Source organism: Heptranchias perlo, unplaced genomic scaffold (genome assembly GCF_035084215.1).
Source record: "Heptranchias perlo isolate sHepPer1 unplaced genomic scaffold, sHepPer1.hap1 HAP1_SCAFFOLD_1485, whole genome shotgun sequence".
Lineage (NCBI taxonomy): Eukaryota > Metazoa > Chordata > Chondrichthyes > Hexanchiformes > Hexanchidae > Heptranchias > Heptranchias perlo.
The window spans coordinates 15,447-36,059 of NW_027138739.1; the positions used below are offsets into that span (position 1 = coordinate 15,447).

Here is a 20,613-nt window from a genome sequence, read left to right on the forward strand (position 1 = left end):
CCCTTATTCCTATCTTCTAATCGTTTTTAATCCCGTTTGCTCTCCTCTCCTTATATCTATACTTCTTATCTTTACATAATTTCCAATGTATTAACTTGTTGAATGCTTCCTTAAAGCCCATGTACATTGCAAACTGGATTACTAAATGTCAAGAGACCACATCGCAAACCAAACTGCAGGTCTAGTTCTATTAATGCGGCTGATGCGAAGTTTGTCACCGTAAAATATTATAGTGATAATTATTTGAGTGTGCGCTTTTTTTCTGCTTTCGCTGTGTTAAACTGCTATTTCAGCGCGGATATTATTATTAATACAGCATTAAAGTGTCACCCAATTATTACACTGGGAGAAGTCTGGAAGCACAATTCACATGGATGCGAAAATCCCAACACAGTTCCCATGAAGCGTGTGCTCCACAACTCTACTGATCTCTTCATGTTAATTGGATGAAGATTCCTCTAGTGTGACTATGGATATAGGGGACAAGATGCAACACATCACAAACCGCGAGCTGTACTCACTGCGAATGGTCTCTCACTCTGCCCTATGCAAATAAGCTCACGCTCTCGCGATTTAAAAGGACGGTGCTCAGATACACACGGTTACACAGCACAGTCGGTGTTGAGGTCTGGAGTTGGCCATGTTTAAAGTATTCACTGCTGGTGAAGAAACAATGAATATTTTCTGGGTTTCGGTCCTTTTAGCCTGGTTACCGAGTAAGTGCAGTATTTTTAAAGAGATTAAATGTTCATTGGATAAAACTGAGCGGCTGCGTCTAAATTGTGGAAATGTCCTTGATTTTAACTCTTGTATTGTTTCAGAGACGCGATGTATTAAATATATTTTTCTTCATTCAGATGCCTTCGGTATAAGAGTGGACCAAACACCAAGAACGGCCACAAAAGAGGCAGGCGAATCCCTGACCATCAACTGCGTCTTAACTGATACTAACTGTGGGTTGTACAGCACAGGATGGTTCCGGCAATATCCGGGTACAAAAGATTGGGTTCGCATATCCATTGGCGGACGATTTGTCGAATCAGTCAACAAGGGAGCAAAGTCTTTTTCTCTGCGAATCAACGATCTGACAGCTGAAGACAGCGCCACTTATTACTGCAAAGCGGGTATACTATGGGGTGTGTTCTGGTGTGATAGGGAGGATTACCAATACTATGATGGAGCTGGCACCGTGCTGACTGTGAACTCTGGTAAGTGACCTCTCTTGCTACATTATCACTAAGATTTTTTTCATAGAACATATGAAGAATTAGTGTTCTCGTTAAAATGGCCTTAAACGAACAGGGCAATAGCTGAAGCTGTTTTTGGAGGTTCTGTTAGGTTCGCTGTCAGTTTATTTGTTTTAAACATAATAATCTTTTCCAAAAGAGATTTTGCTCGAGAATAAAACGAGCCTATGCTTAAATGTATGACGAACCTACGCTTATATACATAACGAATGCCAAAATGAACATATATTTTAATATATAACGAACGTATATTTAAATATATAATGAACCTCTAAACAAGCCTGTTTTAAAATATATAACTAAGCACCTATGGATCATTTAAGATGCTGATTTGAATAGTTATGAATCTCACCGGTGTGATAGTTTAAACAGTTAGAACAGAACCAGCCGAGTGCCGTTATTCTCCTCACTGAGGCGGCCCAGTATATTCCTGTTACACAGTATTTCTGATTCAAAGAATTTATACAATTCTGGGGCGAGGAAAGTTTGCTGCAAACAAGGGATTAATTCAACGCGCAATTTAAGAAAATATTGAGTACGAATTCTTTCCCCCCTCTAAAATCATCCCTTATTAAATAAAAAAATGATAAATTAATACCGGTACCGAACCTTTTTATATATTGTCTGTTCAAATCTTGAAATTTGTGACTCTGGATTAACGGCGCATGCGTCACAGTGAACCAGAAAGAAAAGAAAATGATTGGGGGTGAAATTGATCTGATCGAGGAGCGCGGAACGGGCGATAGCGAATCGGCCGCCTTGAAACATGGCATCAGATTGTCCTTCACACGGACTTGGAAAATATTGCGAATGTTCTTAAGATCAAACCAAGCAAAACGGACAGTGAAACTACCCGAATCTCCAAAAAGAGCTCGAACTATCGTTCTGTGAAATTCAGTGGAGAGAAGGTCTAGCGCGGTGTAAAACAGGCCGCCGATTCGCTCGCAGCCCGTGTCGCGTTACTGGCGCAGACCAATTTCACCCCCTATACTGTAGGTCTGTGCGAGGCCTGTTTCAATGGAAGCCAGTCTCCTGGACACTCGTATTTCAGACAACAGAAACGCTCTGTGTTTAAGATTGTGCCGAGTAGCAGAGAACATTGAAACTGCGGTAGGTTTGAGTGTGATAATTGAAATTCTCTTTTAATATCCATGTATAGAAATAAAGTAAACGGTAACTTCATTATTTTATGCCTCGGGGAGAATCGTGAAGTCTTTGACTCACTGTTTATACATTTTACTGTCAGTTTACTTATTTTAATTCAAGAAACAATGTGTTTGTTTGGAACCTGAGTGTTGGTCTGATAGACTGGATATTCAGTCAGCATTTCGAAGAGAGGAGAATCCCAGAGCTGATGTGCAGAGTAAGGGGGATGTTTTTGCCATCCCATGGTCTGGATATCGCTTGCCTGGAGATTGGACAGGTTAAGCCTCGGTGCAGATGTTGGGAGGGGCGGGTCCGCATACATGGATACCAAGCGACACTGAATCCGAGAAAATATTTACCTTAAAAATCCGAAAACGTTAAACTCGATCGACACAATCCCACCAAATATTCCCTGGTCAGGTAGAATATAGGTAGAAAAGAGGAATCAACTTGCGTTTATAAACGCATCTTTATTGCAAAGCGCTTTATTGCCGATGAATTTATCGAGTAAATCCCCCTCTACACTGTGTCATGTAACACTCCCAGTTCAGGAGCAGTAGGGGTCAGATAGAGGGTACAGCTCCCTCGATACTGTCCCACCAAACACTCCCAGTGCAAGTACAGCACAGGATAGATAAACAGTAAAGCTCCCTCTACGCTGTTAAAACAAATGGTCCGAGGGCAGGTATCGCACAGGTTTAGATACAGCGTAAACCTCCCTCTCCATTGTCCCATCAAACACTCCCACCGCTGGTACAGAGTTAGATACAGAGCAAGGCTCCCGCTACACTGTCATATCAAACACTTCCATGGCAGTTACAGCACGGGTTAGATACGGAGTTGCACTCCCTCTGCACTCTCCCACTAAATACTCCCAGGGCAGGTACAGATTCGGTTAGATAGAGGGTAAAGCTGATCTACACTCTATCCGTAGGAGAAGGTAGATTACCATCCTTACCGGATACCAGAGCAGTTTACCATAATGGCCCCTGCATTGAATCTGAGAAAATATCCAGCATAAAGCTCCCAAAATGTGGAAGTCAGTAACATTAGAGAATACTCTTTATGAACGGGAGCAATGAGATGCAGATTGTACTAGAAAGAGTGGTGAATGGAAGGGTTTCATCGCAGACATAGAACACCGCACTTATCGAAAGGAAAAACCTTCTAAGAACAGAAGAATGTGCGCGGGCAGAAACTCCGATTGGTTCCTTTACACAAATCCATGCAAATTGTTCTCCCATGAATTCGCTCCCAAAACAACTGCTACTCCCCAGTTTAAATAATCCTAAATCTTATACCTTTCTCTTCCGAAATCATAGGACCATCCATTTAATCTGTCCGTTGCACTAAACCAGATGTTAACTGGTTTATTAAAAAACGGGCCATGCAGTAGAAGAGTGAACTGAGGAAACTCAAGCGTGAATCGTGGTGCCCTGAGACGGCCCACAGTGATGTTTAAGGTTAATATCCTTCCTTGCCTCCTCTGAGTGAAAAAAAAGGAATAAAGCAATGGTATTAATATCTCTGTCAATGGTATTCACTTTCCCACTATCATAGGGAGATCTTTATATATAATCTCCCAATTTGCACAAGGATGGCGAATTTCGTACTTGCATTCTGTCGTCGTTGTCCCGATAAATAACTTGTTCACTTCCACCTCGTAGTTTCGTTAATTCATCTTTCCTTTTTTCAAAGATTTGCATCATTTTTTTCACTTTTGTAAAGCATCTGAAGTTGTCCTTTGAGATTTATCTCTTTCTCTCTGACTAATTCATTGTTTCAGCAGCATTATTTTGAAGGCTTTTGTCCGAATCCAGCCCGACCCTGCCTATCATAGAATCATAGAATGATACAGCACAAAAGGAGGCCATTCGGCCCATCGGGCCTGTGCCGGATCTTTAAAGCTAGACAATTAGTCCCACTCCCCTACTCTTTCCCCATAGCGCGGCAAATGCTTTCACTGCAATTAATGATCGAATTCCCTTTTGAAATTTATTATTGAATCTGCTTCTACCACCCGTTCAAGCAGTGAATTCCAGATCATTACAATTCGCTGCTTAAAAAAATCTCCTCATCTCGCCTCCGGCTGTTTTGCCAATGACCTTAAATCTGTGTCCTCTGGTTACCGATCCGCCTGCCACTGGAAACGGTGTTTCCTTATTTACCCTTTCGAAACCTTTCATGATTTTCAACACCTCTGTGAAATCTCCCCTTAACCTTCTCTGCTCTAAGGAGAACAACCCGAGCTTCTCTAGTTTCTCCACGTAACATAAATCCCGCATCCCTGGTTTCTGGTAAATCTCCTCTGCACCCTCTCGAAGGCCTTGATACCCATCTTAAAGCGTGGTGCCCAGAAATCGACACAATGCTCCAACTGGGGTCTAACCAGTGATATCTGAAGGTTTAGCATAACTTCTTGCTTTTATACTCTATGCTTCTATTAATAAAGCCCGGGATCCCATCTACTTGTTTAACAACCTTCTTAACTTGGCGTGCTAACTTCGAAGATTTGTGTACATCTCCCCCGAGGTCTCTCTGGTCCTGCACCCCCGTTAACATCGTACCATTTTATGTGTGTTGTCTCTCCTCATTCTTCCGACCAAAATGCATCACTTCCAACACACTGCGCTAAATTTCATTTGCCACGTGTTTGACCATTTCATCAGTCTGTCTATGTCCTCCTAAAGTCTGTTAATATCCTCCACATTGATTACTACATTTCCGAGCTTCGTGCCATCTGCAAATTTTGAAATTATGCCTTGTATCCCCAAGTCCAGGTCATTAATAAATATCAAAAAGAGCAGTGCTCCTAATACCGACCCCTGTATACTTCCCTCCAGTCTGAAAGACAACCGTTTACCGCTACTCTCTGCTTTCTGTCCCTCAGCCAATTTCGTACCTAGGCAGCCACTGCCCCTTTAATGCGATAGGCTTCAATTGTGTTATACTATGTTCCTTGCATACTTAAAGTATATCTATTTGATTGGATATCTCACTTTCAGACATTCAGAGCGCGAAACATCTCTGGCCCACAGCACATATTGTGAATTTGGGTGGACGCTTCGGAATGATTCATCATCTGTTCATTTCAGTCATTGGCAAATTTTGAGGAGCACATTCCCGAATGGCTGGAGCCTGATTTTAATAAATTTTCCCCAGTCTTCTGATCTACCCTGAAAACAATGTGCTCTTTATCTCGCTGTGCTTCTTTCTAACCAACGTGAAACGGCGCTCTCGCAGCGACTGGTTTATAGTCCATTGAAATTTGGATTCAGGGATTTTGGAAATGTTATTTAGGAAGTTGTGAAGAAGATTTTTCGGAAGTTCCTTGGGCAAATCGAAATACTAAGAGTAGAATTAAAAAGTGGAATCAACTAACCTAAAGATGGGATTAGATTAGAGATGTAAAAGGAAATCTTCTGCAGGAAGATGAATTAATCGCAGAGATATTAAACAAGGACTTAGTCTCGGCTTTTACAGAATAATGTTTTGATGGGAATGGAAGGTTTGAGCTGGAGGGTGAGGTTCAATTAGATTGAATAAGTAGAGATAAATAAGGAGTGCTGAGAAAATTGGTGGAACTCATTCTATCCTAGAATGTTGAGAATAGACAAAAAGCAAAAAGCAGATGCTCGGCCCTCAAACATTCAAACATCCTAGGATGTGGAACTTTTGCCAGAGGACCGAGGTAATGTCTTTATCAAAGAAGGGAGAAAGGTTTACACAGGATAACCGTGGGGCCGTCGGCTTACTGTCAGTGGTGGATCATCTTCTAGAGTCATGTTACTGGAGAAAATTAACATTCACTTGCAGAGACATCGTTTCATTAAAGACAGCTAGCATGGATATGTAAACGGCAAGTTCTCTCAGACAGATTTAGTTCGACAGTTCTTCGAAGAACTCTACAGATTTCCAGGCTCAATTTTGGACACTGTACACCAGGACGGATAGATTGGCCTTGGAGGGAGTGCAACGCAGATTCACCAGAATAATACCGAGGCTAAAAGGGTTAAAATATGAGGCAAGACTGCATGGACTAGGCGTGCATTCCCTTGATTAAAGAAGATTAGTGGGTGATCAAATTAATGTGTTACGATTATTAAAAGATTTAATATGGTGGATAGAGATAAACTGTTGCCTTTGTTTGAGGAATGTAGAACAAGGAGGCATAACCTTAAAATTAGTCCTAGGCCGTATCAGGCGGTTGATACGATACCAAATAATGGGTTTGTTAATCAAATAAATTCGTTCCTTTTCAACATTCGCAAAGACTTTGCAGGGGAAGCACAAAATTAAATTATCAAGGAATATAAAAAACGAACAGTAAAGTATTCTACAGACAGATAAATAACGAAAGGACAGGGTTAGGGCCACAAAGGGAAACATAAGATAAACTCGCAGGTAATGAGCAGTGAAATGGCACAAATATTGAACAGTTACTTTGCCTCAGTATTTACCAGGGAGAATAATAAGGTGGGCAGGACATTAGAAGAAAAGATAAAACAAACTAAGACATTTAAAATAGAAAGGGGGGATATAATTGATCAACTAATCAAGCATAGAGAGGATCAAACCTCCGGTCCGTATGGATTTCATGTGCTCATAATAAAAGAAGTTAGGGAGGATATAGCAGACGCACTATTACATGTACATAAAATTCATTAGCAAAGGGAATAGTGCCAGAAGACTGGTGGACAGCTAATGTGACAATTATATATTAAAAAGGAGATTCGAACAAGTCCAGGGAATTATAGACCAGTTAGCCTAACGTCGGTGATAGGAAAGATAATGGAAACTTTGCTCAAAGATGTAATAGAAAAACATCTAGAAAACGAAAATATAATAAAGAATAGTCAGAAAGCAAAGACATGCTTGACCAACCTTACTGAATTGTTTGAAGAAGTAAAAGGAAGGTTAGACAAGGGGTAATTTAGTAGATGGAATATGTTTGTATTTTCAAAAGGCATTCGATACTGTAGTGCATTGTAGATTCATCTGATGTCATAACATGTGGAGTCAGGGAACAGGTAGCAAAATGGAAAGCAAGCTGGCTACAAATTAGAAAACAGAGAGATTGGTTTAAGGGTAGCTACTAAGAATGGGAGAAGTTGGGAAGTGGTTTTTCAAAGGGATCAGTGCTCGGGCCACAGTTGCTGACAAATTTATATGAACAATTTGGACCGGGAATCGGGGGGTGTTGTTCATACAAAGGTAGAATACGTCAGGTTGCAAGAAGACATTATTGAACTTGCAGAACGGGCGTGTAATTGGCAAATGAATTTCAATATATTTAATTGTGAAGTGGTGCATTTTGTTTGGGAGAATAAGGAGGACATATACTGCATGGATAAAAGGAGTTAAAATGGGGTAGAGGAGCAAAGGGATCTCGGGGTACAGGTATACAAATCAGTAAAAGAGGCGACGCATGTTTTAAGGCCATAAAAAGGCAAACCAAGCACTGGGTTCATTTCTAGAGGAAGGGAAATTGAAAAGGAGAGACGTTTTGTTAAACTTGTATAGAAATTTGCTTTTACCACACTTGGAGTACTGTGCACAGTTATGATTTCCATATTATAAAAAATATATTTAGCTCATATATGCATTGAAGAAGGTGTAAAAAAAGATTCACAAGGATGATACCAGAACTGAGAGAATATACCTGTCAGGAAAGATTGAACAGGCTGGGGTTGTTTTTTTCTGGAAATTGAAAGGTTCAGGGTGACCTGCTTGAGATCTTTAAGATAATGAAAGGGTTTGATAGATTAGTCGTAGAGAAAATGTTTCCACTTGTGGGGGAGTCCAAAGTCAGACATCGTAAATATTAGATAGTCACTAATAAATCCTGGTCAAAGAGAAAGGTTTTAATGAGCGTTTTAAAAAGGAGAGAGGGAGTGAGGCGGAGAGGTTTAGCGAGACAATTCCAGAAATTAAGGCCTGGGCTGCTGAATGCACGGCCACCAATTGTGGGGCGATGGAAAGCGGGAATGTGCAAGAGGCCAGAATTCGAGGATCGCAAAGATTTCGAAGGGTTGTAGGGCTGGAGACGGTTAAAGAGATAGAGAGAGGCAAGGCTATGGAGTGATTTGTGAACAAGGTTCAGAATTGTAGGGCTGGAGAACGTTAGAGATAGGGAGGGGCGAGGCTATGGAGTGATTTGTGAACAAGGTTCAGAATTGTAGGGCTGGAGAACGTTAGAGATAGGGAGGGGCGAGGCTATGGAGTGATTTGTGAACAAGGTTCAGAATTGTAGGGCTGGAGAACGTGACAGAGATCGGGAGGGGCGAGGCTATGGAGTGATTTGTGAACAAGGTTCAGAATTGTAGGGCTGGAGAACGTTACAGAGATAGGGAGGGGCGAGGCCATGGAGGGATTTGACCACAAGGATGAGCATTTTAAGTTCGAGGTGTTGCTGGACTGGGGGACGATATAGGTCAGTGAGCACAGGGGTGATGGGTGAACGGGAGTTGGAGAGAGTTTGGATACGATCAGCAGAGTTCTGTATGAGCTTAGGTTTACGGAGAGTGGAAGGTGGGAGGCCGGCCAGGAGAGCATTGGAACAGTCGAGTCCAGAGGTAACAAAAACATGGATGAAGGTTTCAGCAGCAGATGGGCCGAGGCAGGGGCGGAGATTGGCGACGTGATGGAGGTGGAAGTAGGCGGTCTGGTGATGGAGTGGATACGGGGTCGGAAGCTCAGCTCAGTGTGAAATGGGACGTGGAGGTTTAGAGCGGTCTGGTTCAGTCCCTGATCGTGGCCAGAGAGGGTGATAGAGTCGGTGGGAAGGTAATGGAGAGAAAGGTGGGCTATTTTCTTGAGAACCAGAAAGTGAAGCGGCAGTAAAATTGTAACTGTATTTGATAAGCCAAATGGAGAAAAAACTATTTGCCGTTGTCGATAACTAGCGGGTATCAATTTAAATGGAAAGAAACTATTTGCCGTGGGCGGTAACTGGGGGGTATAAGTTTAAATGGAGGGAAACTATTTGCCATGGTCGATAACTAGTGGGTATAATTTTAAATGGAGAGAAACTATTTACCGTGGGCTATAACTAGTGGCTATAAGTGTAAATGGAGGGAAACTATTTGCCGTGGTTGAGAACTCGTGGTTATAAGTTTAAATGGAGGGAAACTGTTTACCGTGGGCTATAACTCGTGGGTATAAGTTTCAGATCATCAGCAAAAGATGAATGGAGATATTTGGAGATTTATTTTTATTATGGAGATGGTTGTCAGGACACGGAACCTCCAACCATAAACAATGCTGTTTGCAGAATCATGGTATCATAGTAGGTACAGCACAGGGGAGGACATTCGGCCGATTGTGCCTCTGCTGGGTCTTTGAAAGAGCTATCCAATTAGACCCATTCCTCTGCTCATCCCCGTAGCCCTGGAAATTAGGTTAAAAGGAAGAAGGCAAATATTGAGAAAGAATGTACCGGGAAAGAAGAGGAGAATCGGACTGCGCACATCCAGCCCTGATTATCGCTCCCTTAAGGTGAATAGATATAATATCACGGGCCGGGAATCTACAATTTCCCCATGTACTCTCCTGCTGTGAGCCATGGGCGGGCCCAGCGGAGTTTCCACTGGGAAGCGGATAGCTCTTCCACAGAGCCCGTAGTGGCGCGATGGGCCGAATGAATCCTTCAGTAATGTAAAATATTTTAACTCTATCACTCCTTCGCCTAACATTACCAAAACCATTGCTGTCTCTGACCTCTGATTTACAAACTCGCTGCTGCAATCGTCTAGAAATCCAAACAACTCCTTCCTTAAGAAACGCCGGTTGCAAAATATTTCCCGGTAAAGTGACGGCATGAAACTGCTCCATCCCCAGGAAAATTAAAGCATGTTACTGGTAACAATAATCGATGTACATTTAAAATCTGACTGCAACTACACACCACTGGACAGTATAGATATTTTTCTTAAAATAAATTGATCATTATTCACTCCGAAATTAACAAGTGATAAGAACATTATTTGAATGTTCGTTCATGACCGGAACTCATTTATCCCAACACGCCCACTGTAATATCAGCACATTCAAACCCAGCTTCAATGCATCCATGTGTGTTTAATTTGAAGGTGTCCGTGGCTGCGAGCAACGTGATACTGACCAGATAATCTGTTTTTAGGTGTTGGTTGAGGAATAAGTATTGGCCAGGACTCGATATAAACGGTTTAATTGTCATTGTAATTTTCTCAGTGCAACTTACTCCACCGATCATCAGTCTCCTCTACTCTGCAAGTGACGAACTGACAGCAAAGGGTTTTGTGCAACTGGTTTGCCTCATCAGCGAATATCAGCCAGAAAGCATTGCAGTGAGCTGGCAGAAGAACGGAAACGCTGTACAATCGGGCTTTACAACCACATCCCCAGTTAAAAATTCGAATGGTGATTTTAGCTCCACGAGTCTCTTTAAAGTCACCCTGCAGGAATGGAACAGCGGGTCTCTTTACAGCTGCCAAGTGTCCCATTCTGCAACCAACAGTAACCAGCGGAAAGACATTAGAAAAACATCAGGTGAGAAAATGCAACCAATTCACAAGCTTGCACAGGTGAAACATGTTGACTTTCTTTCTCAGTATTGGATTAGTTGGGATGTTATTGTGATAATTTATCTGTGCCAGTTTATGGTGCAGTGAGACAGTAAAGATAGTTGGGGATGTTTCAGCAGCAATGGCTGAGGTTCCTGAAGGTGCTCGCTGCCAGGCGGATGTTGCAAAAGGCATGACTATGAGATCTTGACAAATACATGAATATTATTCTATGGTCAGGGTAACACATTGATCAAACACTTTTATGTTATTGCAAGCAATTTACAAATAATTGTGATACATCCTATTTAATTAATTCACCAGATCAATCCACGTGAAACAGGAAGGAAACAGAGCAGAAATGTATGTTTTACACACTAGGGATCAAACTTTAACAATGCGGTTCTGTTACTTTTTATATTTGTGAGGATTTATTGTGTGTGATACTGGATATCAGTACAAAAATGTGTTCTAAAAAATGAAACGGGTGAGAGACGGACGGAGATAGAAACGAGAAAAGCAGAAAGAAAGAGGGAGAGATAGACAGAGAGGAGGTGCTGTATAAAGATTGAACCTACAGATACGGTCACAAAACCCGCAACAATAAGCTGTTCTTCCTTTTAAAAATTTTGTTTAAAAGACACGGGTAAGGGCCGGGGAATACGACTAAGTGGATAGCACATTCAGAGAGCCAGCAGACACGATGAACCGAATGGTCTTCTGAGCTGTAGAATTCATTCAATCTTTCTCTCTTTCTTTGTCTCCCTCTCTCTCTCTCTCTGTCATGATGTGGAGATGCCGGTGATGGACACGGCTGGACAAATGTAAGGACTTGCACAACACCAGGTTATAGTCCACCAGTTTTATTTTAAATCACAAGCTTTCGGAGCTTACCTCCTTCGTCAGGTGACGAAAATAAAACTGTTGGACTTTCACCTGGTGTTGTGCAAGTCCTTACATCTCTCTCTGTCTGTCTCTCTCTGTGCCTCTCTATCTCTGTCCCTCACTCTCTCTCTGTCTGTTTCTCTCTCTCGCTCTGCTGTCTCTCAATATCTGTCTCTCTCAATTTGTCTCTCTCTGTGTCCCTTTCTCTCTCTCTGTGTCCCCCTTTCTCCGTCTCTCTCTGTCTTGCTCTCTCACCCTGTTTCTCTCTAACTGTTCGCCTGTCTCTTCCTTTTTCTTTCTCTCTGTCCTTCTCTCTCTGATTATCTCTATCAGTCTATTTCCCTGCCTCTCTCCCTATCTGTCTGTCACGCTCTGTCTCTCCATGTCCCTCTCTCTCTGTCTCTTGTTTCTTTCTCTCTCTCTTAGTTTCGTTGAGTTGTACATAGTTTTGATTCGACTCAACATACGCGCAAACACCAAAATTATTTTTAAAAATTCAATAATAATCAGTAAGAGACCTTGCCGTGTTATGGATTATCAATGAAATTAAAATCCTTGTTAAATTTCCGAAATCATCAACACTAAATCATCGCCCCGATTCTGAATCTCTCGTTTCTCACTGACAGAGCTCGCGGTATTTCTCAGAGACCCTTCCGTTGTCGAAGTTTGGCTCAATAAAACTGCCACCCTGGTGTGTGAAGTGGTCTCTACGGTTCCCACTGAGGTTACCATCTCTTGGACAGTGGGTGGAAAGATAAAGAATGAAGGAGTTCAAATTGAACCGGCTAAAAAGGATGGAAACCAATACCTGACCATCAGCCACTTGACCAGCAGCGTGGAAGAGTGGGATAGCGGGGTTGAATACTCGTGTTCGGCACAACAGGATCAATCATCTCCTCCGGTATTAAAACGAATCGGAAAGACAAGAGGTGAGTTAAATAACTTTTGACATGATTTCGGATGGCAATGGATGGAAGACTAACACTTGTTGAACTTCCGTTACAGTCGAGCCAATGAAGCCAAAGCTCCGCCTCCTTCCTCCATCACCAGAGGAGAGTCAAAGTAGGAGCGCCCCGACTCTCACATGTCTGATAACAGGATTCTACCCTGACAACATAATCGTTTCCTGGGAGAAGGACGGAGCGGCTATAAGCGCGAACTTTACCAGTTTCCCCAGTGCTCTTGAACAGGACCTAACCTTCAGCACAAGGAGCAACCTCATTTTGCCTTCAGAGGAATGGAAGAAAGGATCAAGATACACCTGTATCGCCTCACATCCCCCTTCACAATCCGGCGTGAAGGCGACCATCCGCAATCTGGAAGGTACGGACAGTTTTTCAAAATACTTTCACACAATAATGATTTTTACTTAAATCTAAGTCCAAACCCGAACCACACACGCACTAGCGATCACATCCCTCTAGGTTACAGATATAACAACATTTATGGCTATCAATTAATGCGCCTTTAATTCACAGGCAGCAATTGGATGATAAAATGATCAGCACTCTGAATGTGTTCGCCGCCACAAGCTATGTGAGGACCCAATAGTAAGAAGGGGCAGGATAAGGATCTATTTAACCTCACTGCACGGTACCCTGGTGATTGTGGGCTTTCATTAAACAACAATATGCAGTATCTGAAGACACTAAATCCACTTTTCACCGGGCAGAGTGTTCCATACTATGTGGGTAGAAGACTTTGAGTGGTGTTTACTTCACTCTGCACTGCCTGGTTTAGGTTTAGCTGGACACTGAGTGGTTGCCAGCAGCGAAATTCAAGACAAAAAAAACAGCCATTTCACAGGGCACCCAACCAATTGATGTGAGGAACATTGTACATTTCAAGTGTTCAAATCTTCTGAACCGCCAGCGCTATACGTTAGAGGAGGAGACAAATAATGTGTTAACTGACTGAACCCAATGATGTGACCTTTTGTTTTGATGAGTGTAAACTCCGCTCGTGTGATTAGTTTGTTTCATCTCTAATTGTTTTTGTTCAATCAAATTGACTCATTTGCTCAATAACTGGCCCAGCACCACCGTGCTCGGGATGGGGAAACTTTTAAACTTCTCTAAATCTTTGTTTGGATCCCCGATTACTGCTGAGTTCGTTGATCTCACCTGGTGGCGTTCGGGACCTTCTAATCAGACTTAGTGTCCATAGATTTGTGAAGTGGCAATAGCGCATTGTTCTGCTCCTGGTCTATGGTAAGTGCGTGTATGGTCACTCTGGGAACAACAAGATAGGAGTTGCCTGCGATGCCCTCACTGTACAATGGCCTACTGATACTGCATAGGAGGACTCAGGAAGTATAGACCATTGGATGAGGTACCGGAGGGCAACCTATAGTTCTCATACACCAGTGAGGAAAAGAGGGGATATAATAGCAAACACTGTTATTAGACTCAAACTCGGGCTCCTCCGATTGGTAAGCAGCTGTACACTATAATGGCCCTGTACACTAAGAAGTTCCTGTGTTTTACCTCCCGATCTTCACTGAGTTAACTGATCTCAACTGGTAGATTTTTGGAAGTTACAGTGGACTACGCACATCCGGGTTACTGTGCATACACCCGTTCTTGTTTCTTCCTCCAATTGGGGGAGACCTAGTTGAAGTCGGGGTGTTCACACCTCTGCTGACGGCAGGATTGGACTGGGCTCTGTTGCTTCCACCGTAGAGTAGGCTGTTGAATCACACTCTTTCTGCTGATTCACGAAGAATGACCACTTGAGAGATACTCAAGGTGACCTTCCTCTGTGAAGCCTGTACCGGATTAGCAATAAAACACCGACATTTATTTCCCACCTTTAAGCGCCTCATACCGTTTCACAGAGTTTTAAGGAAAACAATCACCAATAAGGGGAGATTATGAGGTGTGACCAAAATCTTGTTGGGTTTGGAGGAAGGTCTGAAAGTGGGAGCAGGAGGAGAAAAGGCGGAGAGGATTAGGGAGGAATGTTCAGCACGGGACCTGGGACCTAATCAAGGTATCACCACCTTCCGTATGTATGAAAATAGTCTTGTCCGTTTTGTTATTTCTAGTCCTATTCCCGGATCATTAGATTTCCACAGAATGTTCAGCGGCCTGAAGTTCACCCAACACCTACACGGTTTATTTCAGCAACTCAGGTGAATGAGAGTCAGAGTAAAAGAACATCGTTACAACTACAATCACCACACTTGTTGCTGCTATAAGAACTTCTGTACGTTTTCACTCAATCTTTGGCTCCCTCAGATATCAAGGTTAATCCCTGAATTATGCCTTTTGATTGTCGCTCAATTCTGACCACTCCAAAAACAGTCTTTGACAAATGCGAAAATGTCAGTTGACTTTTCCGTGATTTATTACATGAAGCAGCAGCGGATCGACGCTACAATGTTGTGGAGAAGTACAAATAATTATCCTCCTGGAAAGCCGGCACCATTAACCTATGGTACCAAGGCCATTTTCCAGCGGTTGCCCAATTTATTATCAGGTCGTTGATAATTCGTGCTCTGCACAGACCCAGAAAGTTGATATTTAATGATGTGTCTTCTGAAAATCGAAGTGCATTTAGGTGTCTACTCAAATAGCCCAGTGGCGGCATAAAACCTAACGTGGACTTCCCAGAACAATAGTTTGTACCAATTTCACTCCACTGTCACTGGGATTTGTTCGACGATCATTAATAATATCCTGTAAAACGTACATCAGGCTTTTCCTCCAGATCTACTGCTCCATAAACTGTTACATGATTCTCCCTGTTTGGGTTTGGTTCCAATTTTCCAATGTGGCATCGTACTGCCCTCAGGTGCAAGCCATGCATTAACAGACTTTTAAACTACCTGGAGGAGTCTGGGATGCTTCATTACTTCGTTCGTTGGGAATCCAGGAATATATCCCAATTAGTACAGTTAAAATTCAAACTGAACTTAGCATGCTGTAAATCAGAAATTAGAATAGTAATTGCGAGAAAAACAGAGCAGGCCCGTCAGAATCTGTAAAGATAGATAGTGTTGTAAGATCCTGACTGAGAACTGAAACCCACTCTCTGGAACTGTCTGACCTCCTCAGCCCCACGCTATCCTTTCTGTGTAGAGATGCCGCAGAGCTACTGATTTTTGCAGCATTTTCTGTTGTTATTAACGATATTATCCCGTCGGGTCTGCTCATCCAATGTGAATCAAAGGCTTTGACTTCCTTTGCAGCACACACTTTATTCTCCCCTTAGTATATTACAGATCCCAGGTCAATCTTCCCCGAAACTAAAGTCGCCCATTGTCTTCATTTTAGAAGACTGAGGTAAAGATCTCATTGCTGCAATCACAGCATTTCCTTCAGGTGAAATTTCTGCTGCTCGTTCCTTCCAAATACCCCTGTGTTGTAACTCAGTTTCCTGCTTGAACTTGTGGAGATGATTCATCTTGATATAACCAATCATCTGTTTTCTTCTTTCCCTCCTATCATTTGGTTTCACTGCTAAATGATGGTCATTTTTGGAAATGAAGATATCGCACAAACCCCTTCAGATAAGAGTGACCTTGGAACACACACTGTGAAATAAACCGCACTCATTTTATGGAAGGATGATAATCTAATGTGTTTAAATCAGAGATCACTGTAGACAAGTATATGGTCATATCTGAGAAGCTGGAAGGAGAGAGAATGGAAGTGATTACAATCAGTCTGGAAACAGGTTTTATAACACTCCCCTCTGGAGCATTGGCATCATTGAGAGAAACGGAGCAATTTTAGTGCAAGATTACAAAACAAAGTTTTAATATTGGACACCCCCACAGTGGACCAAAGTGACGTGCCCATTGCCAATGGGCCCGTCACTTTGGTCCACTGTGGGGGTGTTGGATAGTTCAGAGTTGACATCCCAGTTGAATATAATGAAGGCGGCGTCTATAATTTTCAGAGTAATACATTAAGCTTTAAGCGAGAACGCGGTGGGAGGATTCTTTGAGATTGCATCTCATGCATAAAGTAACGATCTCGACGGTCAGAGTGACTCTTTCACTTTAAAACTGGAGGAGTGTTTTCCCACTTTCTGGTAGTATTTCCGTTCCTGCTCTCAAGGTGTAGATATCGAGCAAGTGTGGACAAGGTATATCATCGTCAAATCATGGACTTCCTCACTTTACACTCTTCAAACAATGCGTCTTAAAGCTCAACCTTCCAAAAGCGCTCTTTCCTCGGCCTGAGTGGCAGTTTGTATTTCTCGACACTGTCTACCTTCTCTCAGTGAAAGAGCAAAATCGGTGCCAAATGGTGCAGAACATCTGCAGGTTGGTGCTGAGGGCACGTTTGCTTTCGCCGCTGATTTGATTGGTCGGACCGAGGCAATCTCATTTCAGACCCAAGCTTTAGGACTGGAAAATATAGGACCTTTACATGAGGTTTATTGGAACCCACCACATACAGGCCACAGGGCAGCGTTTGACATCCAGCATCAGTCAGTCTGATTGGTGAAGCTTTGTATCACCAGAGCGGGCAAAATGAGGTCCCCATTTAAAACCAGTCAGTTCTCGAATAGTGGAATGGTCGGATATATTGTGGAGGACATCATCCAAATAAGCCAGAGGGAAGAAAGCAACGAGCCCAGATGGGCTCTGTCCTAATAGCTCAGCAGAAATAAGCTGAGAAAACTCATAACAGCCGACAGTAAGTATAATTTAATTTTTTGAGTATGTTGCAGTCGTTATTACCCGTGGTTTCAACATGACACTTTGAAATGACCATTCCCTCTTCTTTCCAGGTGTATGTCATGAGACAGACATTTCTGTCATCATACTGAACCCTTCTTTTGAAGAGATTTGGACCAAACGAACAGCGACCATTCTTTGTGAAGTCGTTTATAGCGATTTAGAAAACGTCAGCGTGTCCTGGCAAGTGGATGGGAGTCGGAGAACGGAAGGAGTGGAGACTCAGGCTCCTGAGTGGAATGGAAGTAAATCCACAATCGTTAGTAAATTGAAAGTCACCACGACAGAATGGGGCAGTGGGGTTGAATATTTGTGCTTCGTGGAAGACATTGAATTGCCAACACCAGTGAAAATCTCCACCAGAAAAGTAAAGGGTAAGCACAGATAATATTCGTTCTGAGACTGACCCTACTCCATCAATGGTCGTCAAAGATCATTCATTTTCTACATTAAGGATAGTGATAGACTTCAAGATGATATCGACAGGCTGGTAGAATGGACGGACACATGGCAGATGAAATTCAACGCAGAAAAGTGTGAATTGATACCTTTAGGAAGGAAGAACGAGAAGAGGCAATATAAACTAAAGGGTACATTTCTGAAAGGGGAGCAGGAACAGAAAGACCTGGGGGTATATGTGCCTAAACCGTTGAAGGTGGCAGGGCAGGTTGAGAAAGCGATTAAGAAAGCTTAGGGGAACCTGGGCTTTATAAATAGAGGCAGAGAGTGCAAAAGCAAGGTGGTTATGATGAATCTTCATAAAACAGTGGTTCGATTACAACTGGAGTATTGTGACCAGTTCTGGGCACCGCGCTTTAGGGAGGATGTGTATGCCTTGGGGAGAGTGCAGAAGAGATTTAATGGAATGGTTCCAGGGATGAAGGACTTCGGTACGTGGTTAGAATGGAGAAGATGGGGCTGTTTTCCTTAGAACAGAGAAGTTTACAAGAACATTTGATCGAGGTATTCAAAATCATGAAGGGTCGAAACTGTGTCGATGGAGAGAGACTGCTCCCATTGGATGAAGGGTCAAGAACCAGAGGACATAATTTTGCAGGGATACGGGAATCGGGCAGGGGAGTGGGGCGAGCTGGATTGCTCTTGCAGAGAAACGGCACGTACTCGACGGGCCGTAACAATTCTATGATATCATGAAATGCTCTTATAATCAGTGAAACATAGTCCGGGATCCTGCCATTCACCCCACGGGTAAAGAATAGCGAGAAAAATGTAAGCGGTTTGAAACTGTTGCGTCACAACAGTATCATCGTTATCCAAATATGAGATTGTCCCCAACTCTTAGCAAAATAACATCAGGTCACAATGAAAACTCCCAAAAGAAAGAACATTAAAGAAATCCATGGCCCCGCAGAGAAATGTGTAAACTCTCTCAGATAACAATTCCAATTGTCCAAAGACGCAAATTACCAGCAGACGGGAATGCGAAGTGAAGGACGGACAAGAGACAGACTCAGTTTAACAAATATTGTTCTCTTTCCAGTTGACGGAATGTATCCTCCTAAAGTCTACGTCCTGCCTCCATCAGCGGTCGAGATTGACACTGAGAAGACGGCAACTCTGGTGTGTTTAGCAACCGGCTTTTACCCTGCCGAGATTTACGTCGCGTGGATGGCCAATGACACCCTTTTGGATTCAGGTTACACCACCCAACCGGACACGGAGAAGAAAAGTGGTTCCAGCTCCATTGTCAGCAGACTGAGAGTCACCGCAGCGGAGTGGAACGGCGGGACCACTTACTCCTGTTTAGTGGGACACCCGTCTCTCACAATGAATTTACACAGAAGTATAAATAAATCTTACGGTAAACCTACTTTAGTTAATGTTTCACTAGTTCTAACCGACAGTTTTCAATCGTGTACATAACCCCCCGTGGTTCAATAGCTGTTTTCTATAGAAGTGTTAGACCTGTTATGTTCGGGCATCTGAGTCAGCCTCCAGATCAGCTAACGATTGTTTAGATATTTCGCAAATCTATGAGACTATATCAGTGAATGAAGGATAATTACGGTTATAATCCGATAATGGTGAATAACCTTAATACCGCTTGATACAAGTTGCAATATTTTTGAAGATTCTTTGAAGGGTTCAGTGACGTTATTGGATAAACAGGAAATGATGCTTTAGACTGTATGTGGCTCCGCAAATCGCAATAAATGCAGAATGAAAACCTCCTGACTTCCCGATTCGTTGTTTGTGTGCGTGTTATCTTGGTGATGATGGTTTAAACCTTGATCCAGAAATCTATGGTGTCCATTGTCTAATATTCCACCTGTGCAACACGTTTCAATTCCCCAATTTTTTACAAACACTCGTGATGCTTTTAATCTGGTTACATTCATTCTCTGGTTTAAATTGACCCATGAGTTATCGACCTGTGAACGGAATTAATAAAGGTCGACTAACATCCGGTCACCCTTTCGAATGACAATTATTGACCAAGGCTGTTGATTGCCTGGTTCGATTCTTATCCATCCAGTCGTTGCTTGGGCATCTCCCGCAATGACTTCTTTTCCCGCTCCCACACCGTTACCTCTGGAGTCCCCCCACCGATCTATATTTGGATCCTCCTATTTCTCATCTTCGTGCTGCCCGTTGGCTACGTCATCTGAAAACAAAATGTCAGATTCTGCATGTATGCTGCCGACACCCAATTGTAACCCACTAGCACCACTCTCGATCCCTCCACTCTCTCTGATTTGTCACACTGCTTATCCGACATCCAGTATTAGATGAGCAGACATTTCCTCAAATTAAATATTGCGAAGACCAAAGCCATTATCTTTGGTCCCCACCACCAACTCTGTTCCCTCGTCACCGACTCCATCTCTCCACCTGCCCACTGTCTGAGGCTGAATCCCACTGTTCGCAGCCTCGAGTTCCTTATTGACCCTGAGCTGAGTTTCTGACCCCAGATACTCTCCATCACCATGACCGTCTACTTCCACCTCCAGAACGTCGCCCGTCTCTGCGGCTGCCTCAACCCATCTGCTGCTGAAACTCTCATCCATGCATTTGTTACCTCCAGACTTGACTATTCCAATGGTATCCTGGCCAGCCTCCCAGCTTCTATCCTCCGTAA

At 42.9% G+C, this 20,613-nt stretch overlaps 1 gene segment (V, D, J or C); it reads left to right on the forward strand.

Moving 5' to 3' along the window:
* The first annotated feature begins 592 nt into the window (after positions 1-592).
* On the forward strand, positions 593-19,703 carry LOC137309142 (Ig heavy chain C region-like). The segment is given in 7 exon segments: positions 593-716; positions 858-1,208; positions 10,605-10,922; positions 12,448-12,750; positions 12,827-13,144; positions 17,567-17,887; positions 19,015-19,703. Coding segments are annotated over 7 exon segments (2,070 nt in total).
* The last annotated feature ends 910 nt before the right edge of the window (positions 19,704-20,613 follow it).